A 23,615-nucleotide genomic window follows, 5' to 3' on the forward strand; every position below is an offset into this window, starting at 1 on the left:
TCTTTTCCCTCTCCACTTTAAATGATTGGAAACATCACAGAAGAGCAGAAAAATCAGAATTTGGCATCTTTTCTTTCCTAGATTGTCAACAGAGGTAAAATTGAAGGTTAAAATGATTGGCTCAGGAATACATATATATATACTACAAGATGAAGATAAATGTGGTCAATATTTAGTTTTAAGCATTCTTCACTTGTGCTTTAAAAAGCCTGCAAATCCGAAGTGCTGTAGACAAATATAAGTGACTTGGGGATCCAGAGACGGAGGTTCTAGTCTTGGTTTTCAGCTAACTGGCGGTGGGAACTCTGTGGGCACCAGTTTCCTCTTCTTTAAGTTAAGGAAATGGGACTTGAGGATGCCTAAGTTTTATATTCCATAGTTATATATAAAGCAGGTTTATAATCAAACATATTCTCATATGTCTGTACCACGATGACAGTAGGGCATATACTGACCTAGCATCATCTGTTCTGAGTGTTCCACGAAGGAGAATATACATGTGTGAGTATCATTCTCTTGTTCTTTAAGGGCTTTACCTGGATGTATCTCAGTCCCTCGACCAGATTTTAAATCCTTAGTGACCAGGGACTTTTATATCCGTAGTGCCAAGGAGAGCCTGAGATACTAAATTAGTATTTAAATGTGCTGATAAATTGACTAAGCATCCTGAGCCATGAGTGTTTAATACTGGAAAACCAGTGCCTGTAGTCTTCACTATCACAAATTAATAAGCCTAACAGGCGGTTCAGTGTGAAATGGAAGACGGTCTTTCCTCCGTCTAAAGAAGGAACCAACAGCTCCAGTATGGGCAGGCAGAGAGCAACAGAAACGTGAGCTTTGGTCACACATTCAGTGCACATAGGCCAGGGACTGGGGAACTTTTTCCGTAAAGGGCCATATAGTGGATATTTTTGGGTTTTTTTTTTTTTTTAAATTAATTAATTAATTTATTTATGGCCGTGTTGGGTCTTCGTTTCTGTGCGAGGGCTTTCTCTAGTTGTGGCAAGCGGGGCCACTCTTCATTGCGGTGCGCGGGCCTCTCACTATCGCGGCCTCTCTTGTTGCGGAGCACAGGCTCCAGACGTGCAGGCTCAGTAGTTGTGGCTCACGGGCCCAGTTGCTCCGCGGCATGTGGGATCTTCCCAGACCAGGGCTCGAACCCGTGTCCCCTGCATTGGCAGGCAGATTCTCAACCACTGCGCCACCAGGGAAGCCCGATATTTTTGGTTTTGTGGGCCATGAGGTTCCTGTTGCAACCACTCAACTCTGCCCTTATAGCGCAAAAGCAGCCATAGACATGATGTCAGCAAATGGTCATGGCTGAATTTCAGTAAAACCTTATTTATGGACACTGAAATGGGAATTTTGTGTAATTTTCACATGTTGTGAAGTATTCTTCTTCTTTTGATTTTTTTCCCCAGCCATAAAAAATGTCAAAACCACTCAGCTTGTGGGCCATATGAAAACAGGCAGAAGGCCAGGTTTGGCCAGCCGGCCTTAGGTTGCTGTCCCTGATATACAGGCGTGTACACACTTGCTGAGGCGGTCATTTAGCAGAGAGAGTTTCCTATTTAGATGGAGTGGGACCTAAGGGGATCCATGACCCCCGTCCACTTAGCCAGGACAGACTTCCTAGGGAAGATCATAAAGACAGATCATACAGCTGTGTGATGCTTTACGGTATGAGGCACCGTCACATCAGGCACATTAGCTTTTGGATCATCAAAAAATTGAGAGTCAAGCCAACGTTTTTAAGCCACGTGTCTTTTCCAGCATGCCTGGGTCCTCTGTGACACTAACAGTTGTTTAAATAAAGAAAATGAGAGTTTTAAATCCAGGTTTAGCTGGGTTCCAGCTCCCATAGGAGGGAGCATCTTTTCATTATGCGCTCGTGTACACAAGTCACCTTAAAATTGTTAAAAAGGGAAATTGTGCTCAGGGAGAATCATTTCCTCAGTACCCCCAGGGATTCTTCTGGGCTTGAAATGGTTAGAGAAATAGGATGTGTTTGGGTCACAGGAGATCTCTTGGGAAAAGCCTAATAAGATGGTGTCCAGACTGATCTGGGGTAAGTGGACTTGAGAGGAGGATTTGGCTAGGAGCGTGGCAGCGGAGGAGTGGGTTATTTTGAGCATTGTGAACCCATTTCCTTACCTGCAAGTAAGACAGTACAGGCCAGACAAATGGGGTGCACAGTTCTAGATTTTTAGTTTTAATTATATATTTGTTCAATAAGCAAAATAGGCATAAAATGAACAAGACATAGACCCAACCAACCCTTAAGAAACTCGTAGTCCTGTGACCCAGGGTGCATGAGCCTTTTTAATTTCCAGGATGGAATAAGAGAAAATGTCACTGAGTGTCCATGGCTTATGCTTTTCTTGACCTCTTCTGTACCTAGTACAGGACCGTGCAAAAGTAGGTGCTGAAGATATGCTTTTGATTATTAAAAGTGCTAGTTTTTGAGGAGTGGGGATGCTTCGCTTCATTTAGACGGGACGTGTTGTGCTGGAGCTAATCCTAGGAGGGATCTGTGAAAGCAGGGGCGTTGTCCTCTAGTGACCACCAGGGCTCCTCAGAGCCCTCCTCTGGACATGGTGCCCAGAGAGGCCAGCTGGTATCTGCAGAGCGCCACCTGCTGCCTAGAGGAGTCGTGGGCAGAAATGCTTAGGCTATAGACCCTAAAAAAGATATCAAATTGTATGCTCTGGATTCTGTCCAAAAGACAAAGGAAAGTTGGAAAGAAATATATCAAAACATCACATGTAAGACTTATGGATGATTTTCTCCTTTTTTTTTTTTTTTAAGAATTCTCTGTCTAAATTTCTACAATGAGCTGTTAACACTTTTATATTAAATTTTTTAACTGAAAAAAGTTGTTCAAATGAACTAACTGCCTCTAGACCACCTTCCTTGACATTGTCTTTGCTGAATCAAAGCAAACTTTTCCAATTGGTTCTTAAGATACCCCCCAAATTTCATGGTGACAGACTTACAAACTCTTTTTCCCTCCCTCCCTCCCTCTTCCTTCTTTCCTTCCTTCCTTCCTTCCCTCCTTCCCTCCCTCCCTCCCTCTTCCTTCCTTCCTTCCTTCCCTCCCTCCTTCCCTCTTCCTTCCTTCCTTCCTTCTGTTATGTTTTGGAGGTTCACATTTAATAGAGCACTACTTATATATAGTAAGGATAAATTCAAAAGCATTGAATTTTGTTGAAGAGATGTCTGAGTTTGAGCTCTGATTCTTCTAATTGTCAACTGTGTGACTTTGGGCAAATTATAAGCCTTAGTTTTCTGATCTGTAAAAAGGGATAAGGGTATTTACTTTTCATATTTCACAGGACTGTTGTAATTTTTGTAACGGTGAAATGAAATAATGTGTTGACTTCTTTATGAAGTGTTAGAATTCCCAGTCAAAAAAGTGAGTGTACCATTAGCATGATTGTTGTTTCTGTTCATAAGGGAGCTAAGAGGGTGTGGTTGAAATCTCACCTGATTGATGTTCTAGTGGACAGTCACTTGAAAAGTGTTGGGAGCTGTACCAGGCACACAATAAGTGCTAATAAGTTTTGGTTAAATAAAAATTAAAAAAGAAAAAGAAATTGAGACAGCCTGCTTATACAGAAACAGCTAATTATGGAAGTGGGAGTAGAACACGGGGCTCCCAGTCTCCCTCCAGTCCCCCTCTCTCCTTGTCTTGGGCTCCTTCACCACTAGCGTTACCTCCCTGACGCTGGCAGGATCAGCCTTCTGGGCCAGGAGACCTAATAAGCTACAAAGTTGGGTCACCATATCTCCACGTATAAAACCTCTCACAAAAGGTTATTTAAATATAGTGCTCTTAAATTTTTATAATTAGCCACAATGACTCATATGCCATGATGGTATTTTTGAGCTTTAATGATTCTTTTTTTTTTTTTTTTTTTTTTTTAATGAGAGCCTCTGGGAACTACAGTTTTGTCTTTTTTTTTTTTAATTTTTTTTTTTTTTTTTTTTTTTATGGCTGTGTTGGGTCTTCGTTTCTGTGCGAGGGCTTTCCCCAGTTGCAGCAAGCGGGGGCCACTCTTCATCGCTGTGCACGGGCCTCTCACTATCGTGGCCTCTCTTGTTGCGGAGCACAGGCTCCAGACGCGCAGGCTCAGTAATTGTGGCTCACGGGCCTAGTTGCTCCGCGGCATGTGGGATCTTCCCAGACCAGGGCTCGAACCCGTGTCCCCTGCATTGGCAGGCAGATTCTCAACCACTGCGCCACTGGGGAAGCCCAGAGCTTTAATGATTCTTATTTTGAAATTAAAAAAAAAAGATAATGTATTTTACTGAGATAATTTAGAAACTTAGAAATCCTATTTTTATCCCCAATAATTTGAAGTATATTTAAAAACTGAAATTGTCTCATTTTCTGTATATGTTTGATAACTTGACTGGACCAAGGGAAGAACTGACATACTGGTTGCGGTTGGTGGACCCCAGAGGTCACTTACAGACCTGGGCTTCCTGTGTTTCTCTGACCGAGGGTGATCCTGGCCAAGGGAAGGTGTGGGGCAGGCCGGAGTGCCCTGAATTAATACTGCAGGACAATTCTCGACCAAAGAGGGACGGGAGTCGGTGGGTAGACACCCCAGCCTCCTCGGCCCTTGGTGGCAAATTCTGGAATGTGCTCCCCCCAGTCTCTCAGGGGTCCCCAGCCGGCCTGTGCTCCAGTTGCCCTGTGTGGTACCCTATATTGCCTTTCATCCCCTCCCTGTGCCACTTCCCCTCTCCCTCCCCGTGCTTCCGGAGGGCCCCTCCCAAATAAACTACATGCACCTAAATCCTTGTCTCAGGGTCTGTTTGGGGGTGAATGACAATTTATATAGACAATTTATTACCCAGAGTCTATTATACCCTCCACACTAGAGCATGGGTGATTTTTTTTTCTGTCTTTGTGATTTTTTCCCAATTCTCTGTGTATCTTCTATGCCACGCAGTAGAGTAAATGCAGGCCACGTAACTATAATTTGAGATGGGATTTATAAACGTTCTTCAAACTTTTTGGCTCATAAATTGCTGAAAAAGTCTAACAAGTTATAAATATATGTTCCTCTCTCCATAACATTTTTGAGGAATGGCCTTCGAACAACTTGTGCCAGGATGTTTGCACACCTACTGAAATTTAACTGGGTTACTGCTTTCCTTTGTCATTTTAGACATACCCTCTGGCAACTGTAATATTTCATCCTGTTTATACCCCTTCTGATGGGCTCCCTTACAGGATTAGCACCAAGCTTTGGAATTAGATCATCCTGCTGAAACCCATTTTGGGCCCAAGGGTCAATAGTTGCTCAACTCTTTCTGCCAAAGCACCATCAGATGTCCAACAGTTGCTTGTGTTTCTCTTCCCATTTTATACCTCAGCTTCTACATCCCTCAGAGCCCTACACTTCTGAAACCTTCCCCATGTCAGTGGCTCTTTCTCTAGCCTCCTTCCAGCCTTTGGGTTTTAGTCCTTCCCTGATGCCTTTTTACCTCTGCTCCAGTGTCTCACTGAGATGGCCTCTTTAAGCCCTGAGGGTTCTGAATATATGAAAGAGTCCAGACCTCACTGTCGGCCTCAGGCCACAGAGAACTTCAGGGTGTATATATGGGGGTGAAAATGCAGGAGATTAGGTATAACAGACTCAAGGAGGAAGAACAAAAATTTTGTGTCTGTCTAGAAAGATACTACTTTCCCCATGGCTGCAGCAGGCAGGGAAGAGACACTCTGATCCTTTCTTTGGTTTTCTTCCTTAGTTCCAATACCAGTAAAGGGGAGCAGAATTTGCCCCAAAATGTGCCTCATTGGCATAAGGATAATTTTTGACTTTTTTTTTTTTTTTTAAGAAAATAGCGCATTTAGGAGAAGCTCTAAAAACTGAGTAGAAGTTACCCTGTTATAGGAGACATTTACATTTATAAGGGAAATCTCCATTTGTAAGGGTGTCTCCCTTTTGGTATCAGGAAAAAGAGGATGACTCTAAATCTCTAGAAACTTATCAATGTAGAAGGCATGGACTGAAATCTGTAGAATGAGCTTATACTTCTTTACTGTTCTTTGCCTGGTAACCTCCTAGGACCGGCTCCCCCACCCACTTCTTTTGTCTTTAGCTGAAGATGGTATTTAAGGTGATGGCTTGGGCCTTTTCAGGGAGTTACTCAGTCTTCCTGGGTCTCTCCCATGTTGTCAAGGAGGTATACATGTTATTAAACTTCTGTTTGTTTTTCTCCTGTTAAGCTGCCTTTTACTGTACGGGGTCTTAGTCAAGAACCAAGAAGGGTAGAGGGAAAATGATTTTTCTTCCCCTACACTAGAAAGCCCAGGTTGCCTGGTCAACCACAGGACCATCATTATAGGAAGCAGTAGGGCCTGGTGGTAGACGCTTAGGGGACAGCCTGCATGGGCTCAAATCTTGTTTCCAATGCTTAGCACTGGTGGCCATGGAAAACTTACTTCGCCTCATTTCCCTCATCTGTAAAAGAGCAATAATATTAGTACCTGCCACGTAGAATTGTTGTGAGGATAAAAAGCAACATTTTAAACAAAATTCATAGCTTAGTTACCTGATCCATAGGAAGTCTCCAGTAAGTTTTAGCTATTATTATTGTTGTTGTTTTTAACAGAATCAATCTAATTGAAACCCAGGTACAGAATGGTCTTGTTCCTCGGCAATCTGTTACAAGAAAGAAATCCCCACATGATAGTTACAGAGTAAGCCTTTGAAGAAAGTAAATATTTAGAAGTCTAACTGCCTGTAGCCATTGCACCCCAAATGTCTCTTCCATCTGCTGGATGGAGGAATAAACAAAAATACCTTGATTGGGAAACAGAGCCTTCCTTACATAATCAGAGGTAGAACTCTACATACAGGAGGGTGATCTCATTGACTTGAATCCATACTAAAGAGCAAATGACTCATACACACTCCCTTCCTCAAAGCAGGGAGACAGCGGGCTCCTACAGGGGGAGAACACAATGGAGGGGAAATTTTGATTCACAAAGATGTAACTTCAGGATTTTACTCAGAGGTGGTCCTGCGTGGATCCACGATCTGTATCTGGATCTCTCTGAAGAAAATAAGAAAAAGAAAAATTATGAGTACACTTTGTAACGTGGATCTTGATCCTCTGTCTTGGTCTGAGTTTTAAGCTCCCCTCTTCCGGAGACAAGAAGGTCTTCACTGCAGACCCTTAGAAAACTCCCTCAAACCTTAGCTAAATTTTCTAGAAAGTGTGTTCTGGGACAATGGACCCCAAAGTGGAGTTCACTTCTACTTATTTTGATTTTTATTTAAAAATAAGGATGAATTAAAAGTTAATACTGTGTAGTATCCAAATTGAGGCTCACCCTGTCACTGAGTCCACATCAGAGGATCCCTTGTCATGTGCAGCTCAGGCAGCAGGAGTGGGGTTCCCGCCATGTACAAGTCTCAACAATGACCTTACTCTTCCCCGCACTTTCAGCTAATGGAGAGGCATTACAGACTGACATCTGCTTGTGCATGATCTAGTTTTAATTAACCTCCCTAAATGAACATTAGCTTAAAAATATTCCTGCCAAAACCAAACAGAGCAAAACAAAACCCCACAGATTGTAGATGATACTAAAATTGCAACTCCAAGAGAACAATATGAACATAACAGAGAAGACGCTTCCCTCATTCCTGGTAGAGGTGCTAATCAGATATGACACATTCAATCCCATTGAAATTATAATTATAATAAAGTTTTTCCGATGACAACAGCATTTACTGTTAATAAAATATATACCACATTATTTTAAGATTATTATTTTACTACTTGTTCATCTTTTAAAAATTCTATATTTTAGAGTAAGTTTTCTCCCCAACCTGTTTATGAACTCTTGTATAATACCCACCCACATTCCACAATGAACATTTCCTAGATTTTGTTCTTGCTCTCTTTGTAGCATATATATATGTAAAGTATGTAATAAATATATATCTCTCTAGTATATATATTTGTTTGTTTGTTTTGTTTCTTTTTGCTGAACTCTGGAAAGTAAGGTACAAACATCCTGACCTTTCACTTCTAAGTATGTTTGTGTATTTCCTAAGAACAAGGATACACATAACCCCTACATAACCCCAATGCTGTTATCATACCCAATGAAATTAACAATAATTCCTTAATACCAAGTAATATGTAATCCATGATCAAATTTCCTCCATTGTCCCCAAAATGTCTTTTATAGCTTTTTTTGCCCCCTAAATCCAGGACCAAATCAAGGCACATGCATTGCATTTGGTTATTATATCTCTTTTTTTCCGGTTTTATTATGATATAATTGACACATAACATTGTATAAGTTTAAGGTGTATAACATAATATTTTGACATATGACATATTGTGAAAAAGATTACTTGTTATATCTCTTTAATCTCCTTTAAGGTAGAATAGTAGCTCCCCTACATTCTTCTAAAACAATGATGTTGACTGTTTTGATGAATCCAAGCCAGTTATCTTGTAGAATGTGCCAGAAGTGGATTTGTCTGATTGTTTCTTCATAGTAGATTCAGGTTAAAAATTGGAAACAAGAACACTGCGTAGGCAATGTTATGTCCTTCCCATTGCATTGCATAGGAGGCACAGCATTGCAGATTGTCCTGCTATCAGTGATGCTAAGTTTGATCAGGGCCACATTATGAATTTCCTGGGCCCTTTGCACTTTTACCTTTATGGGATCCTTTCTCCATAAAACATATAAAAAATTATATTTTATAGTTGTATTGGCACAAAGATAAATATAATCCAAGGTGGATTACGTTCATTTTTTTCTTGATTTTAAAAGAAATTAAAACATTTTCCTCAGCCTCTAAAGGTATCATGGGCCCCAGACCCGTGCCTGCCTAATGGAGAAGTTCGCCCTGGGTTTGACCACTTGATTAGAGGGGTGACCTCTGGACCTCCCCAACATAAAGGTGCATTTTCCCTTTGTAATTAAATAGTAATCTGTGGGGAAACTCTTTGAGACTATGTGTATATCTTGTTCCCCTAAAACCTCTCCCTCAGTGGTTTTATTATTTTTGCTCGAATCAGTTATTACATTGAAGGTTGCAGGAATTATGTCCTGTTCAGGGATGAGAATACTGAGGTGCAAGGAGTCTGTGATTTGTCCAAGATCATAAAGCTAGTGGGTAGAATCACCATTAGGAACTAGGTCTCTCTGCTTCCAAATTCACATTAGAGACCCGAGGAAACTGGAGTATATTAAGGAGTGAAAAAGAGCATTGGAGTTATTTGGCCCAGAGAGAAGAACAGAAAAGGATGACTGTAATCTGTTACATAACTAAAGATAACGGTTGGATGGGCACCAAGGACCAGCAAACTCTCCATTTGCAGCATGATAGCTCAAAGGAGATAAGACTCCATTGCTCTGGACTATAGTCATTTTACAAACCAGCTAATAATTGCCTCACATTTCATCAGAAAAGTTCTTGGTGTTATTCTCAGGAGAAAATAAAGCCAATGTTTAATAGTCTTGTCAAATCTTATTAGGTATTAGGATTCTAATTTAAATGCCGACAATGTGTCAATTACCCTAGAGAACATTTAGTTCATTTCGTTTTCTCTTCACCTCAGTCCTCTCCAGGTAGCGTGCATTAGGATTGTAATGGAGGTTTTAAAATATTGTTGTTCAACAATTCCTACAGACTTCGGTAGGTAATTATGAACAAATAAGGGCTGAAATGCTGGATCCTTAAAACTAAACAAACTGCCCGTGTTTGAATAAAAGACATACCTTTCTGTGGGCAAAGGTTTCCAACCCTGGGTGTGGAAGCCAGCTACTTCTACTTGCCAAGAATCCCTTTGACATGTTAATCTTGCACAGAGAATGTTTTTGACCTTTCCGGTGTTTGCATAAGAAAAATGAAGCACGGATGTTTTCAGAAGTGGGAAGCAATTGTCTTTGGCCCCATATTGTCAGAGGAGTGAATTGGTCAGTCTGTGGAAGAATGACTCTTACTAGGTGTGCGAAAGTGAATCTGCTGTCACTTTCTTATGAGAAGTTGAAAATAAAAGACACATCTGCAAGTCACATATTATTAATCTTAATTGATTAGCAAGTATTTGCTGAGCCTCTACTTTGAAATAAGTGGTAAGCGGAACAGGGGACCTGGTGCATTTTCAGTAATACAGAAAGAAGAGAAGAGGAGAAGATATAAGCTTCTGACCTCAGGAACTTATGAGAAAGTCAGGTAGAAAAGACATGTCCATGGAAAGCTAGCAAGCAATTCAAGGTAGTGCAGAGTAAGCGTAACACGAGAAGAGTAAAATTAGACAGGTTGGGAGAAGGAACGGGAATTATCGAGGCCTAGATTGATCAGCAAAAGCTTCAAGATGATACTTATAAGCTGGAATTTGGAAGGACAGGCTTCAGATGAATGGAGACTTCTGGAATCAGGCATGAAGAAAAGGTGGAGGCAATAAAGTGATGGCGAATTTAAGAATAGGACATAGACTAGTCTCTCGCTTGAGTACAATCGAAAGTTGACAGCTCTTTCTTTCAAAGGACTGCAAGGGGGGGATAATCTATGCGAAATGATCCTGGATATAAAATCTGATGATGGCTTTAAATGACCACCATGTCTAATTGTTCTAAATAAGGCTCTTTCGTTGACAAAGAATGGTTGCCACTTAAACTAACTCAAGTGAAAAGGGAACGGGAGAATTGTAAGCTTATAACAGAACACCTCTTGGACATTCAAAAGTAGTTTGTGGGCCAGGAACCAAGGACCCTCTGTATGACTTAGAGCCACATCATCTCAGCTTCGTCTGCTTTTATATCTGCCTCATTCTCTTTCTCTCACTCTACCTACTTTGCTTATTCATCTTGCACTGATCCCTTCCTCGACATCATAATATTTTATTTCCAGCATCTATGATTGACTAACTACATCCTCTCAGTTTTTCAGTTTAAATGCTTAAGAGAAAGAGAGACTCTTTGGTAGTTGGCCAGGCAGTTTATTGGCTGGTTTCGATTATTGAGTATCCATCCTAGTCCAACCAGTCATCACTCTTAAACGAGAACCGCCCAGTGGGGTCTCCCTTCATTGGGAGCTCCAGGCAGAGCAGCCCAAACCAGAAGATATAGACTGCTATGTTCCAAGCTCTATAGAACCATTAGACTTCCAGGGAACAGTTGGTATGTTCCGTACACATTTGGGAAATGGCTGGTCTATTTTTCTATCTCTAGGAAGGATTTGCCCAAAGCTTTCTTCTGAAAGAGCTGTACTATCCTGAAAAGAGCTGGTCCTAGATTGAATATTGACTTCACCACCTCTGAAACCATCTGAGCTTCAATTTGTTGCCTGTAGAGTGGGGATAATAGCACCTACCTGTTGGAGTTGTCTGGAACATAAATGAGATCATGTCGATGCTATTCTCTGCTTGGCACAAGGCAAGAGTTTAGTAAATGGGATTTCTGTAATTTCTTTGATATTTTATGAATATTCCGTAATAGAAAACTGTTTGCAATGCATTTTTACTTATTTTTTAATTGTACAAATGATATATGAATATATCTGAATATTTTAAAGCAAACCCTAGACATTATATTATTTCATTGATAAATATTTTAGGGTGTGTTTTTGGTTTTTGGGGGTTTTTTTGACTGCGTTGGGTCTTCGTTGCGGTGCGCGGGCTTCTCATTGCGGTGGCTTCTCTTATAGCGGAGCACGGGCTCTAGGCACGCGGGCTTCAGTAGTTGTGACTCATGGGCTCTAGAGCGCAGGCTCAGTAGTTGTGGCACATGGGCTCAGTTGCTCTGCAACATGTGGGATCTTCCCGGACCAGAGCTCAAACCCGTGTCCCCTGCGTTGGCAGGCGGATTCTTAACCACTGTGCCACCAGGGAAGTCCTAGGGTGTGTTTTTAATAAATAAAGTTTTTTAAAAAGCACAGAACCACAATACCACTATTATACCTAATACATTAAAAATAATTCCTTGATATCACCAGTACTAAATCTATATTTGATTTTCTTCAATAGTCTCAAAAATATCTTTTATGGTTGTTTGGTTTGGATCAAAATCCAAAAAGAGTCTACATATTGCACTACTGATATCAGTCAGTCTATAAACCATTTTCTCTGCTCTTTTATGCCATATATTTGTTGAAAAAATGGGGTCATTATTCCTGTAGAATTTTCCATTCAGGATTTGACTGACTGCGTCATCTAGCAGGTTCTTCTATCCCCACATTTCTTGAAAACTGGTACATAGATCTAGAGGCTTATTTAGATTTAGATTCAAATTATTTCTCTGGCAAAACTATAAAAGAAATATTTTATACTATCTTTTATGTTTTAAAAGTTGTGAATTTGAAATAGTGGCTCAATAGTTCCCATGGCATTTTGCACTTAGGAATACAAGACTCCCAAGAGAGAAGGAGGTAAGCCATTCACTCTGGTTTCTGCTTCATGCCTGAGGGAATCACCTTCCCTTGGAGAGTTAATGGTACTTGTGACTGCTATCTGCCAGAAAATGCAGATGGACGTCATAACTACCAGTTTATCTCTAATTGATTTATCAGAGATATCTTTAGTCATATACATCTTCGGCTGAGGATATTCACATATCTTTCATTAAAAATATCAATTCCTTGCCTACATTCTAAACTAGGAATTAAAATGTTTGAAATGACTAGTGACTAGAGAAAGCACCACAGGACAGTAGAACCTCCTTTGAAATTTTTTTTTTTAATAAGTGTTTTTTTTGTTTGTTTTTTGTTTTGTTTGTTTTTTTCGCCGTGCCGTGTGGCAAGTGGGATCTTAGTTCCCGGACCAGGGATCGAACCCACCCCCCTCCCCTGCATTGGAAGCGCGGAGTCTTAATCACTGGACAGCCAGGGAAGTCCCTGTAATTGTTTTAAATGCACTAATACAAATTCTGGACGGAAAAGCAAACCCGGGTACACAGAAGCAGGACTACAGTGTTGTTCTGGAGTGTTGGGGATATCTGATAAATAGTCACCTTTTCTCCCCTACCTGAAGTGGGAACAGAGAACTAGATATAGAAATAAGACAGATGACAATAAAAATAATTACTTCTATATCTCATAAAGCTGTTTGGAGAATGTGACCTAGGTGCCCAGCAATAATGAACTTGCAGACACTCTGATCTCCTATATTAGATATGCTACTCCCCTTGTCAGGGACACTTAGATAAGCACAGGCCTCTCTGAGCCCAAAGCACATGCCAGGTTCTTTTTCCCAAACTCACCACTCAAAACTCACTCCCGGGCTTCCCTGGTGGCGCAGTGGTTGAGAATCTGCCTGCTAAGGCAGGGGACACGGGTTCGAGCCCTGGTCTGGGAAGATCCCACATGCCGCGGAGCGACAAGGCCCGTGAGCCACAACTACTGAGCCTGCGCGTCTGGAGCCTGTGCTCCGAAACAAGAGAGGCCGCGATAGTGAGAGGCCCGCGCACCGCGATGAAGAGTGGCCCCCGCTTGCCACAACTAGAGAAAGCCCTCGCACAGAAACGAAGACCCAACACAGCCAAAAATAAATAAATAAATAAATAAAATTTAAAAAACAAAACAAAACAACTCACTCCCCCTTCCCTGGAGGGACACAGAAAGTGAGTGAGGAGTCAGGGTGCAGCCAAGAGTGGTAACTCAATGGAGGTTTAATCAACATGGAAATAAGTGGAAATAACTGTTCCTCTCTCACTGAAGTCCACGATATAAAGGAGTATCAGAGGCAGAACCCAGTGTCAGCACGGCGTTTTCAACAACGAACACCCTCACATTTCGGTGGTCCCAACTCATATCACCTTCTACACTATAGCAGCTCATGTGCAGTAGAACAAATGTTTGTGCAGTGTGTGCAAATCGCAGTGCTGGCAGATAGCAAGATAGAAAAAGACCCAGTCTTTGCCCACCAAAGGCTCATCCTCTAGTGGGTTCTCAACAGGTGGACCCAAAATAGGTGTGTGGCCCACTGTGCTAGGCGTTGCATGGGGAGTTGTAGCAGGCATGGAGATGCTCTGCTCAGACCTCCCTTGAAGAAGAGACTCGCTGTCCAGCTCTCAGCTCCTTCTGGGTCCACTTCACCTTTCAAGCTATGGTCATGCTCTTCTTGGGCAGTTCCTGCCTAGTGACAGAACCAGATAGCAACTGAGGTCACCTTCTTTTTGGGTGGCCCCAGCCAGTGACCAAGCCAGGTGGTGATACAAGGGCTTGGCCATTTCCACCGAGACAGAACCCCTTCATTGGGCAATCTTTGCTCCTGAGCTTCCCATTGGGCTGGTGTAGGGCGACCAGCTGTCACGGTCACTGGGACTGAGAAGTTTCCCAGGGCATAGGACTTTCAGTGCTAAAACTGGGAAATGCCCAGGCAAACTAGGATGGTTGGTCACCTTGGCTGGTGTAGACCTTGTCAGACCTGCATCAGGGTCTACCAGCTCCCTCTGCCCAGTCCTGCCTCCTTCCCTTTCCCCACGGGTGTTCATCAACAATAAACTCTGTGTCCTCCTGACTTCATCTCAATGTCTCATTCCCAGAGCACTCGACCCACGACAGGGGCACATGTAGCACAGAAACCAGGAAGGACCTAAATACTGCAAGAGAAGATGAGGCTGAAAGAGAGCAGGAGGGCGGGGGAAAGATTAATTTGATAATTACAGGGATGCTTCTGTGTATGACTTTTTCAGCGGACTATTTGTTCTGCAACCTTTGAAAAAGAAAAGAGGCGTATGTAAATACTCAGTGACTAAAGGTTTCCTAAACTGCATTTGAATACTCAAAATGAAGGCTTTGCCAAAAAAAAAAAAAAGAAAAAAAAGCCAACCTTCTTGTTCCGGTGTCCTTTGTTAAACATGCTTTGTTATTCATTTCTGTGATTTAAGAAGAAAAATAAATGGAGCTTCAGCTTTTCTGAGAAGTATTCTTAAAATCAAGAAAGAATGTGGGCAGAATATTACTGCTGGGGGAAGGGAGCAGCATCCTTCAGGGCCAGGACTAGGATGAGGTGAGCCAGGTACTTGGGGTGCAACATTTAAGGAGGCACTCACTGTGAGTTCAGAGTCGGCACTTGCATGAACCTGACAGTCAACACCTCCTTAAGTATTGCACCTCAGGGCCCTCACTGGCCTCACCCTAGTCCCGGCCCATGCATCCATAATAGTATTAGACAACTTCCCTCTTCCCTGCCCCAGGTACAAAGCCATCGTCCGGCCAATGGATATCCAGGGCTCTCATGCCCTGATGAAGATCTGCCTCAAAGCTGCACTGATCTGGATCATCTCCATGTTTCTGGCCATCCCAGAGGCTGTGTTTTCTGACCTACATCCCTTCCACGAGGAAAGCACCAACCAGACCTTCATTAGCTGTGCCCCGTACCCACACTCTAATGAGCTGCACCCCAAAATCCACTCCATGGCTTCCTTCCTGGTCTTCTACATCATCCCGCTGTCGATCATCTCTGTTTACTACTACTTCATTGCCAAAAATCTGATCCAGAGTGCATACAACCTACCCGTGGAAGGGAATATACACGTCAAGAAGCAGGTGGGTGCTTAGGAGTGATTCATTTCCTCCTTGGGGATTTGATTCCTTGCGTTTCTTTAGGACTCCACTGACAAGTTCAGTATTTGGGTGGTCATGTTGCCTGATTCTGCAGTAGAAGAGGTGAGTGATCTGTGGCCAGATGGTAAACAGGAACTCCTAGCTTCAGAAGACTAGGCATGCAGGTGTTCTTTAAGAATCTTGTTCTCTTATTAAAGAGACCTAGGCTAGTGAGGTGTTGAGAACCTGAAAGCTTTGGAGTATGGGTTTCTTTTTGAGAAAAATCTGGAAAATGTGTTGTTGTTTTTTAAAAAATAAAATGTTGAGGCTCATAGGGATGTGACTTCTTTAAGCTCCAATCACATTGTTTGGGTAGGAAGACGGTTACCACATGTGATAAAGCAGAAAGGGCAGGAAAACGAGGCTGGTTGAAGAAAAAGCAGTAGTTTGATTAAGATGGGTTCACATTGATTTGAGTTCAAATCCAGGCTTCCTGACTTACTTACCCTCTCTGAGAGTCAGTTTTCTATCCATGATGAGGGTAATAACCCATATATTGTAAGGCTGTTGGAGGATTACAAGAGAGACACATGTACCCCCAGATGGCCCAGAGTGCAGGATGCCCTCCTTAAGCGTTAGGCTCCCTTCCCCAATCCCCCTGTCACCCCCATAATTTCATCCTGTGGTATAAATGGTAGAAACCAGGGGCTCTGGCTTTGTTGTCTTCATCAGTTTTTGTCTTCTAGTCCAAATGTAGATCGTGTGGTATTTATGATGGAAAAGCAGAAAGACTCTCCCTCCATTTAAAACGTGTAGGTGACTCAGTTGGAGGCTTCACCCTCTAAAATTCTTTTTTTCCCTCATCAATTATGGGGGGAAAATGGCAGTTCTCAGTGAAACTGTCTCCCTGCTTGAAAGACCTCTCAATGGTGAACATCCAGTGTACCCCAGATTCTTTAAAGAGAACAATGTTTCCCCCTTGCCGTAGCAGAGGGAGTTGGGAAAAAAAGGAGATGCTCAGCCCGCTTTTGTCTGAGACCCTTCCTATGTTATATAGGCCAGAAAAAACTTGAGAATAAAAAAAATAATAATAGGCAGTTATCTTGGTTTGGCGAATGAGGAAGAACAAAGCTGGCTGCTGTTTTAAGCATCAGAGGGAAGAAGAAATTATTAACTGTGGAGCCAAGAAAGACATGAAGTCATATGGCTGATAACTGCACCAATGCCCTCCTGAGGACAAAGAGGGCACTTACTAGAATTTCACTGTGCAGTCCACTCAAGCATGTAATCAACTTTGTTTCAAGAGCTGCTCTCAGAGGCACATTCGAACTATTGAACTTGTTTTCTGTGGCCTTGTGAGCCCGTCCATTTCCCTAATTCATTTTCCCCATCTTCTGCTCTGCCCACCTCTTTGTCTCTGTGTCACTCTCTCCTCAGATCGAATCCCGGAAGCGCCTGGCCAAGACAGTGCTGGTGTTTGTGGGCCTCTTTGCCTTCTGCTGGCTCCCCAACCACGTCATCTACCTGTACCGCTCCTACCACTACTCCGAGGTGGACACCTCCATGCTCCACTTCGTTACCAGCATCTGCGCCCGCCTCCTGGCCTTCACCAACTCCTGCGTGAACCCCTTTGCCCTCTACCTGCTGAGCAAGAGTTTCAGGAAACAGTTCAACACCCAGCTCCTCTGTTGCCGGCCCAGCCTGATGACCCGGTCTCACAGCACCGGCAGAAGCACCACCTGCATGACCTCCTTCAAGAGCACCACCCCCTCCGCGGCCACCTTCAGCCTCATCAACGGAAACATCTGTCACGAGGGGTACGTCTAGACTGACCCTTGACCCTGCCCCCCTAGGGACTCCTGGTTTTGCTTTATGGCTGGTAAGGAACCCTCGCCTCTGTTGTTGTCTCGGTACCCTCCGAAGACCCTTTGGCAGGCTCATGAGTGATGTGGGTGGGTTGGGGGGAGGCCCAAATGGGTCACCATTATGTTTGAAAGGCCCATCAAGGCCTGTGTTTTCCATTTCAACTTGTGAATGCTGCTTCTGACGCAGAGCAAACTTTCCCTTTTTTAGAAAAGGGAACAAATAGGAAACCATTATTTTAAGCATTAAACCCTGACATACAGATGTGCTCAACTAAGTCTTAGAAACTATATGAACAACCAGATTTATATAGCAGAGAAATTGTACACTGAATGTCCACTTTGTGAAAGACTTCACCTTGTCATTTCTTTAAGCAGAAGTTAGTGCTTTAAGAATACGATTTGAGTCGTTTTTCAGGAATACTTATAATCACAAACCAAGGAACTTTTTTTTACACTTGTAATATGAAAAGTCAACCCTAGGCGAGTCCCATGTATAAGGGACAGTCCCCAAGCTGATAACACCGGAAGCCAATTTAAAACAAATCCCTGAGTGTCGATTGTTTTTAAAAGACATTGCTGAGGACATAGGAGAAACACTCACCACATCATTTTAAGGCAAAAACACAACGAAACACACTGACACATATATTGAGGTCCAGGTGTGGCTGGGGAGTGATAGCTCACACTCCGAATTCTAACTCAATGCAGGTCCTTTTTGCTTTTACCCAGTTGCAGTCATCCATGGTGCGGTTCCACCACATCAGAGAAATCCTTCGCGGGGAAAATTGATCATGCTATCCATTCATCAAACATTTATAAAAGTGCATAAAATATAGTATTTATTTTAGGCATATAGGTTTTCAGACAAATGTATTTACTTCTATTTGGCTGTCCTTGTCTGCTACGCTGAAGAAGTAGTTTCACATGAGAAGAAAGGGATCATATTTGAGTAGAAATAGAAACATGTTTACATTTAATGCCTGCTTTACCTAAAGTCTGTGGCAGGAAATGAATTCAATGTCAGTAATATGTGTTTCTGTCTCAGTATGTGTAAGAAAGTTGTGGGGGGAGGTGTCAGCTTTAAGAACTGATTGAAAGACAGCTACAGATACATTAAGTTTCTACTTATGAAGAGTATTTATGAAACAGCCCATGTGCAGAAAAATACTGGATTTAAATCTTTTTTGTTTTCTAAGTGAGTAAAAGGATTTGAGTCTCCTTCTTTGGAAGCCCTGAATCAAGTTTTTCTTGACTCAGAGACAGGCCAATTCTGACAGATTGCAAATGTGTTACCCCACTTTCAGATAAATCCAAATTCTGCAAATGTGCCCTCATGTGTAGCCCTCACACACTAAGTTTTAGTTCCGGTTTTCTCTATCCAGGTGAGATAGAACAGTCAGCTCTCTTTTCCACATGAGATTTTTATAAGATTTCTGTGTCTTGTTACAAGGAAGTGCTCACTGTCTGCAGAGCTTTAGAAGTTGGGACCAGGACTGTTGTAGAGATCTGTATTTATAATTGTATTAGCTGGAGTGAACCTCTGCACTTCTGTTTGCTACATGCACTTAACATACCGTACACACCTGCTTTCCTGGTGCTCCATAATTACATGGGACAGTTTGAAAAGAAGACAGGTAGTATACCTGAAAGAACCAAGATTTTTAGCTTGACATCCCAACTCTGTCTCTAGCCATATATATATGTATATATATATGGCTATCATTTTTTTAAATCTCTAGAATGAGAGGACAGTCCCTTCTATTGCTGAGATCCTCTGAGCCCCATCATTGTTTCTATTTCTGTCTCTTAAGCATTTATGTAGCCACCTGCTCACAGTTGTCCCACTTCTGCCACCTTTGCAGCAACTCCTCTTGAGAAATCCTTCAACCACCATTCTACACTCATGTTCCCAATAGTGGAATGGAAGGAGACAGACAATTCCATCGCTTCGAATAATCTGTATGAATGATATCCCGTTAGCTTGTTATGTTTTGTAATTAGAGCTGAAAGAGACAGAAGAAAACACCTTGCTCAATCTCCTCCTTGTACAAAGAGTACTTTTCCTATTCACACTTCTTCAACCTCCACGCACCTGTTATCTTGAACTGCTGCTCCACAGTTTTACCCTTGGCTTTCTTCAATACTCTTGAGTATAAGTGACTCCATACATACATATGCTAAAGTGCATAGCATTCTGGGTTCCTATCATGACTTGTTCAAGCATCTCTGATCTCCCTGCTTCCGAAGATGTTTTGGGAGTAGGACTTATCTTAATGCTTCCTTCAGTTAACATCATGGCATAGACTGTGTCTGGCCTCCTTTCTAGCTTCTGGATAAACAGGAGATCGATGTCTGGGTCTAGCTGTGTGTCCTTAGGCAAATCTTATCACCTCTTTGAGACTCTTCAGTGAAAAGGTTGGAGGAGGCCTTTGCCAGCCAGTGACCTAGAGGACTGATCAAATTATTTTGTGAATCAACTGATGGATTGACTCCAACTTTCTCACTGGGAGGAACTCAGCCGGGCCTTTCTCTAGGGAAGTCAAGTTTTTATTTCACCTCAGGAACCTAAAATCACGGTGAGGGAGACCCAAGCCCCCACGTGGTATCACCTCTCCGTTAGGGCTGAGTGTGGCAGCGGCTGGAGCTAAGACATTTCACTCCTGGCTTCCAAAGATAATCACGTTTAGAGCTTATGTCTTTGGTGAGGAAAAAAAAAAAAAATCAATTTTGGCTGTGGAAAACCATCTGTGTTTATTCAGTTGACAGACACTACCTTTCAATCTATCTTAAATTGAGCCTCCCTGAGGCAGGCAGCTCAACAGTGACAGATTAAGCAATAAACAAAGCAGTCCTCCCACCAATGGCTGCTGCTCGGAGGGATTTTCCACAGCAAGACGATCCTGGCCCCACCCTGTTGTTGACGTGATGATTCCCCATAAGTGCAGATGGCTGAACCCTGTTCTTCTGGCTGCCCTCACTCCCCCACTGAACCTGGCCTTCCTCCTCATTAATAAGCCCTGAATTTCCCTGCTTTGCCCCACAAACAATTTGGGTTCATCTTGAAGGATGGAGAACCCTGAGATAAATAAACAGTTTAGAGGCTACTTCACACAAACCAAGTTCAGCTTGTTATGAAAATATACGTTAAATAGAAATAAATAAACTTGTCCACAGGACATGGGCACACTTAAGTTATAAAGTCTTCGTTTGTGCCCAAGTAGCCGTTGGTTATTGGTTTCGGAGTCTACTCATGTGCCAAGTAGCTTCTGGTAATAGTGATTAGCTTTGTCTGGGGACTACAAGTTGAATGACACCCTCAGTCTGTGGACTGCAAGGTGGCTAAGTCACTTTTCCCAGGAGCCGGATAGAAATGATGGCCCCGGGAACCTGACTGTATGAGAGTGGGATAAGTGTACACACGGTGTTGTGAGGAGATGGGGAGGTGCAAACTTTCTTGCCATTTGTGCCCTTCACACCCACACCAGGAAGGAGCTCCCACTAAAGAGTAGCTTCGAATTAACCCTGGGTTGCTGAGAGGAATGGAGCACATTTGACACATTTGTCTAATATTTGGCTGAATTTTCATAAAATGGATTAAGAGCTGAAAACAAAGGAATTAGTCACTTTCCTGGGAGCAGGCTTTGTGTGAGCTAGTCAGTGAAACCGAGCCCTAACAAGCTGTACTTCACTCTGTATCTGGATGGTCACTTCTCTCAGCCCCAACCTCGACAACTCCGCCCCCCGCCCCTGACACACATACACGCCCAACACAAACACAACAACTGTAATATCAAGCAATCTCTTACCATGATATTTGGCCTTCAAAGACACCCTTTTTTAGGAGCAATCAACAAACCGAACACTGAGAACAAATTTTTCTCATGTGAAAGTTCACGTTAGAAATGTATTCGGTGGAATTTATCTAAATTTTTAAAAAGTTGAAGAGCCCCTCGGTTAAAATATTACATATTCACAATTAATTCAAAAAATACTTTGCATTGACCTAGTGTTCATGGTCTACATTGCCTCATCTAATCCAAGCCTTCGCTGCTGACCAGAGAGCTGCTTTACATCCTTTACTGTGGAAATTTGTAAATGACATTGACTAGTGACCATCCACTATGATTAAAAGGCCCAGGGAACTATGAGGCTGAAGCATGAAAGTGTGAGTATGGGACCAGATTGACGTTAAAAAAGATGATTTCATATGGTTCAATGTAACCTGATCTCATTCATTCTCATGGCCCATTCTGTGCTATTGAAGAACGGTGCTGATCATCGCCACCCCAGTTTACAGGATAGTCTGTTGCCCCCCCAAGTGACTCTGTTTAACTTGGCACGAGGGAGTGAATGGAGTTGTCGTTGGTTGCCTCAGGAGAGGCATACTATTGGGAATGGCATTCCGCGTCTGAATGGAGTCCTGTGGCTCTAGAAGTGCTGGAAGGAAGGGGCTCAACTTCCCCAAGCCCCGAGGACGTGCCACATGCAGTGCGGAGCACATTGCTGTTCATCCAAACCAGCACCTTGAAGAGCATTCAGAAGATGAAGCCAAGGCTCAGGGAGATCGCTGCACGATGCCAAGGCCACATGGCACAGCTGAATGACAGAGCATCAACCTGGGCCTGCATCTCTCTTACGTCCTCGTCCAGTCCACTGCTCAGCGTTGCTTCCCAAATCCAGCCCTCGTGAGAAATTCAGTCCATGGAACATAATAGACCGTCCTGTTCCCTACTCTAGATTTTGTCCAAAGGCCTGAACTAGTGATAAAGTCAAAGAATATGCACAAAGGGCATCGAAGATGTTTCTAAGCACATAAGTTAAGGACTCACTGCAGGCAGAGGCTGAAATGCAGCACAAAGTAGGTGGGCAAGGAGGTCCCTTAGTTCAGTTGCCCCCAGAGACACAATTCAGTTGCAATCGAAGGCCCTGGGAAGAATTTCCCACCTGGTTATGTGACTAACTGAGGAGAAAAAAACCTTGGTGAAGTGCCATGTTCAGAGAGAGGACCCCAGTGAGAGGAATCAGTCCAGGCATCCTCCTTCAAATCAGGATTAGTTGGCGAAAAGGTGTCAGGAAGAGGTGGAACCACCCACTTCCCCCTCAAAAGAGTAAGATATGACAGTGGATGGTTTCCGAGAGTCTGGAGACGCAGGCTACATGAATAACCTTGAATAGAAAACTATCTCCCGGACTAAGGGGCCAAGTCATGGGCTCAGGTATGGACCTAGCTTATCTGAGTGCCCAGCCCTAAGTGCCCTGTTATAATCCCAGACACCACTGTCTCTCTGCTCTCTCTGAGCTCTGGTTCTAGAAAATAAGATTATTTTCCTTTTATTACCCAAATTTAAATTTCATTCCCAGAGATATATAATGCCATGGAAGGACTCACGTAATTTTAGGGTCTTTTAAAAGGCTCATTTTAATGGATAGTAAAACCTCACACACTGAACACCTCATTAATTCCCAGACAAGCTTGAAAATTTTGGTATAATCCAGGATTTCAGTGTTCAAAGTACATTATATAATTTGGGCCTGTTGTGAATCTAAATTTTTCATCACTTTGCTTCAATTTTAGCTACTGATATTGATATATCATTATTGACCATGTACAACATTAAGAAAGTTAAACTGATTGTCTTTAAAAATGTTTTTTCCTTTAATTTGGGCTTAACTGATTCAAACATGACCTTTTGCATCCAAGTCAGCAGGGTTTTGGGTAAAAAAATTTGTTGAAATGGTCAATTCAGTGAGTTGTAAAAATACCCGGCACAAACTTCTTTAATGTCACTTTCCATTTTGTTTTAAATATTATACTCATACTTTGTAAATTATAATTGTACTTGTTACAATTAACTGTAAATATTTATTACATTAAAAATGTGTTCTGTATTAAATAACTCGGAACAAGTTCCAGGTGTGGTACTTAGTATAAATAATGTCATGGCTTGGCTTTGCCTAGACTCCTTAGAGTAATGAATTATTTATAAGAAATTCACAATAATAATGTGAATGATTCAGATCCTTTTAAATGTGCAAACTTAACGGTGTGACCATGTAAAATTTTGTCTATGAATCGTGCTCATTGATTGTACTCTTATTTTTCAAGAAATGTTCCCAATGCTATCACATTGTACCTGGTCTGTATGACATTAAGTCAAATCCAGTGTAGTAAGCTGAATATTCAAGTCACAGAAGATAAGAAATGTGTTTTATT

The 23,615-nt window shown here is 42.4% G+C and overlaps 1 protein-coding gene across 1 annotated transcript in view; it reads left to right on the plus strand.

The window, feature by feature from the left end:
• GRPR (gastrin releasing peptide receptor) overlaps nucleotides 1–23,298 on the plus strand; it is a 39,936-nt gene extending 16,638 nt beyond the window's left edge. The window contains exons 2-3 of the mRNA XM_082375964.1: nucleotides 15,188–15,539; nucleotides 16,974–23,298. Of these exons, the coding sequence (XP_082232090.1) occupies nucleotides 15,188–15,539; nucleotides 16,974–17,363 (742 nt within the window). The 3' untranslated portion in view covers nucleotides 17,364–23,298. The remainder of the gene's footprint in view (nucleotides 1–15,187; nucleotides 15,540–16,973) is intronic.
• The last annotated feature ends 317 nt before the right edge of the window (nucleotides 23,299–23,615 follow it).

This window comes from Balaenoptera borealis (genome assembly GCF_965194805.1).
Source record: "Balaenoptera borealis genome assembly, chromosome: X".
Taxonomy (NCBI): Eukaryota; Metazoa; Chordata; class Mammalia; order Artiodactyla; family Balaenopteridae; genus Balaenoptera; species Balaenoptera borealis.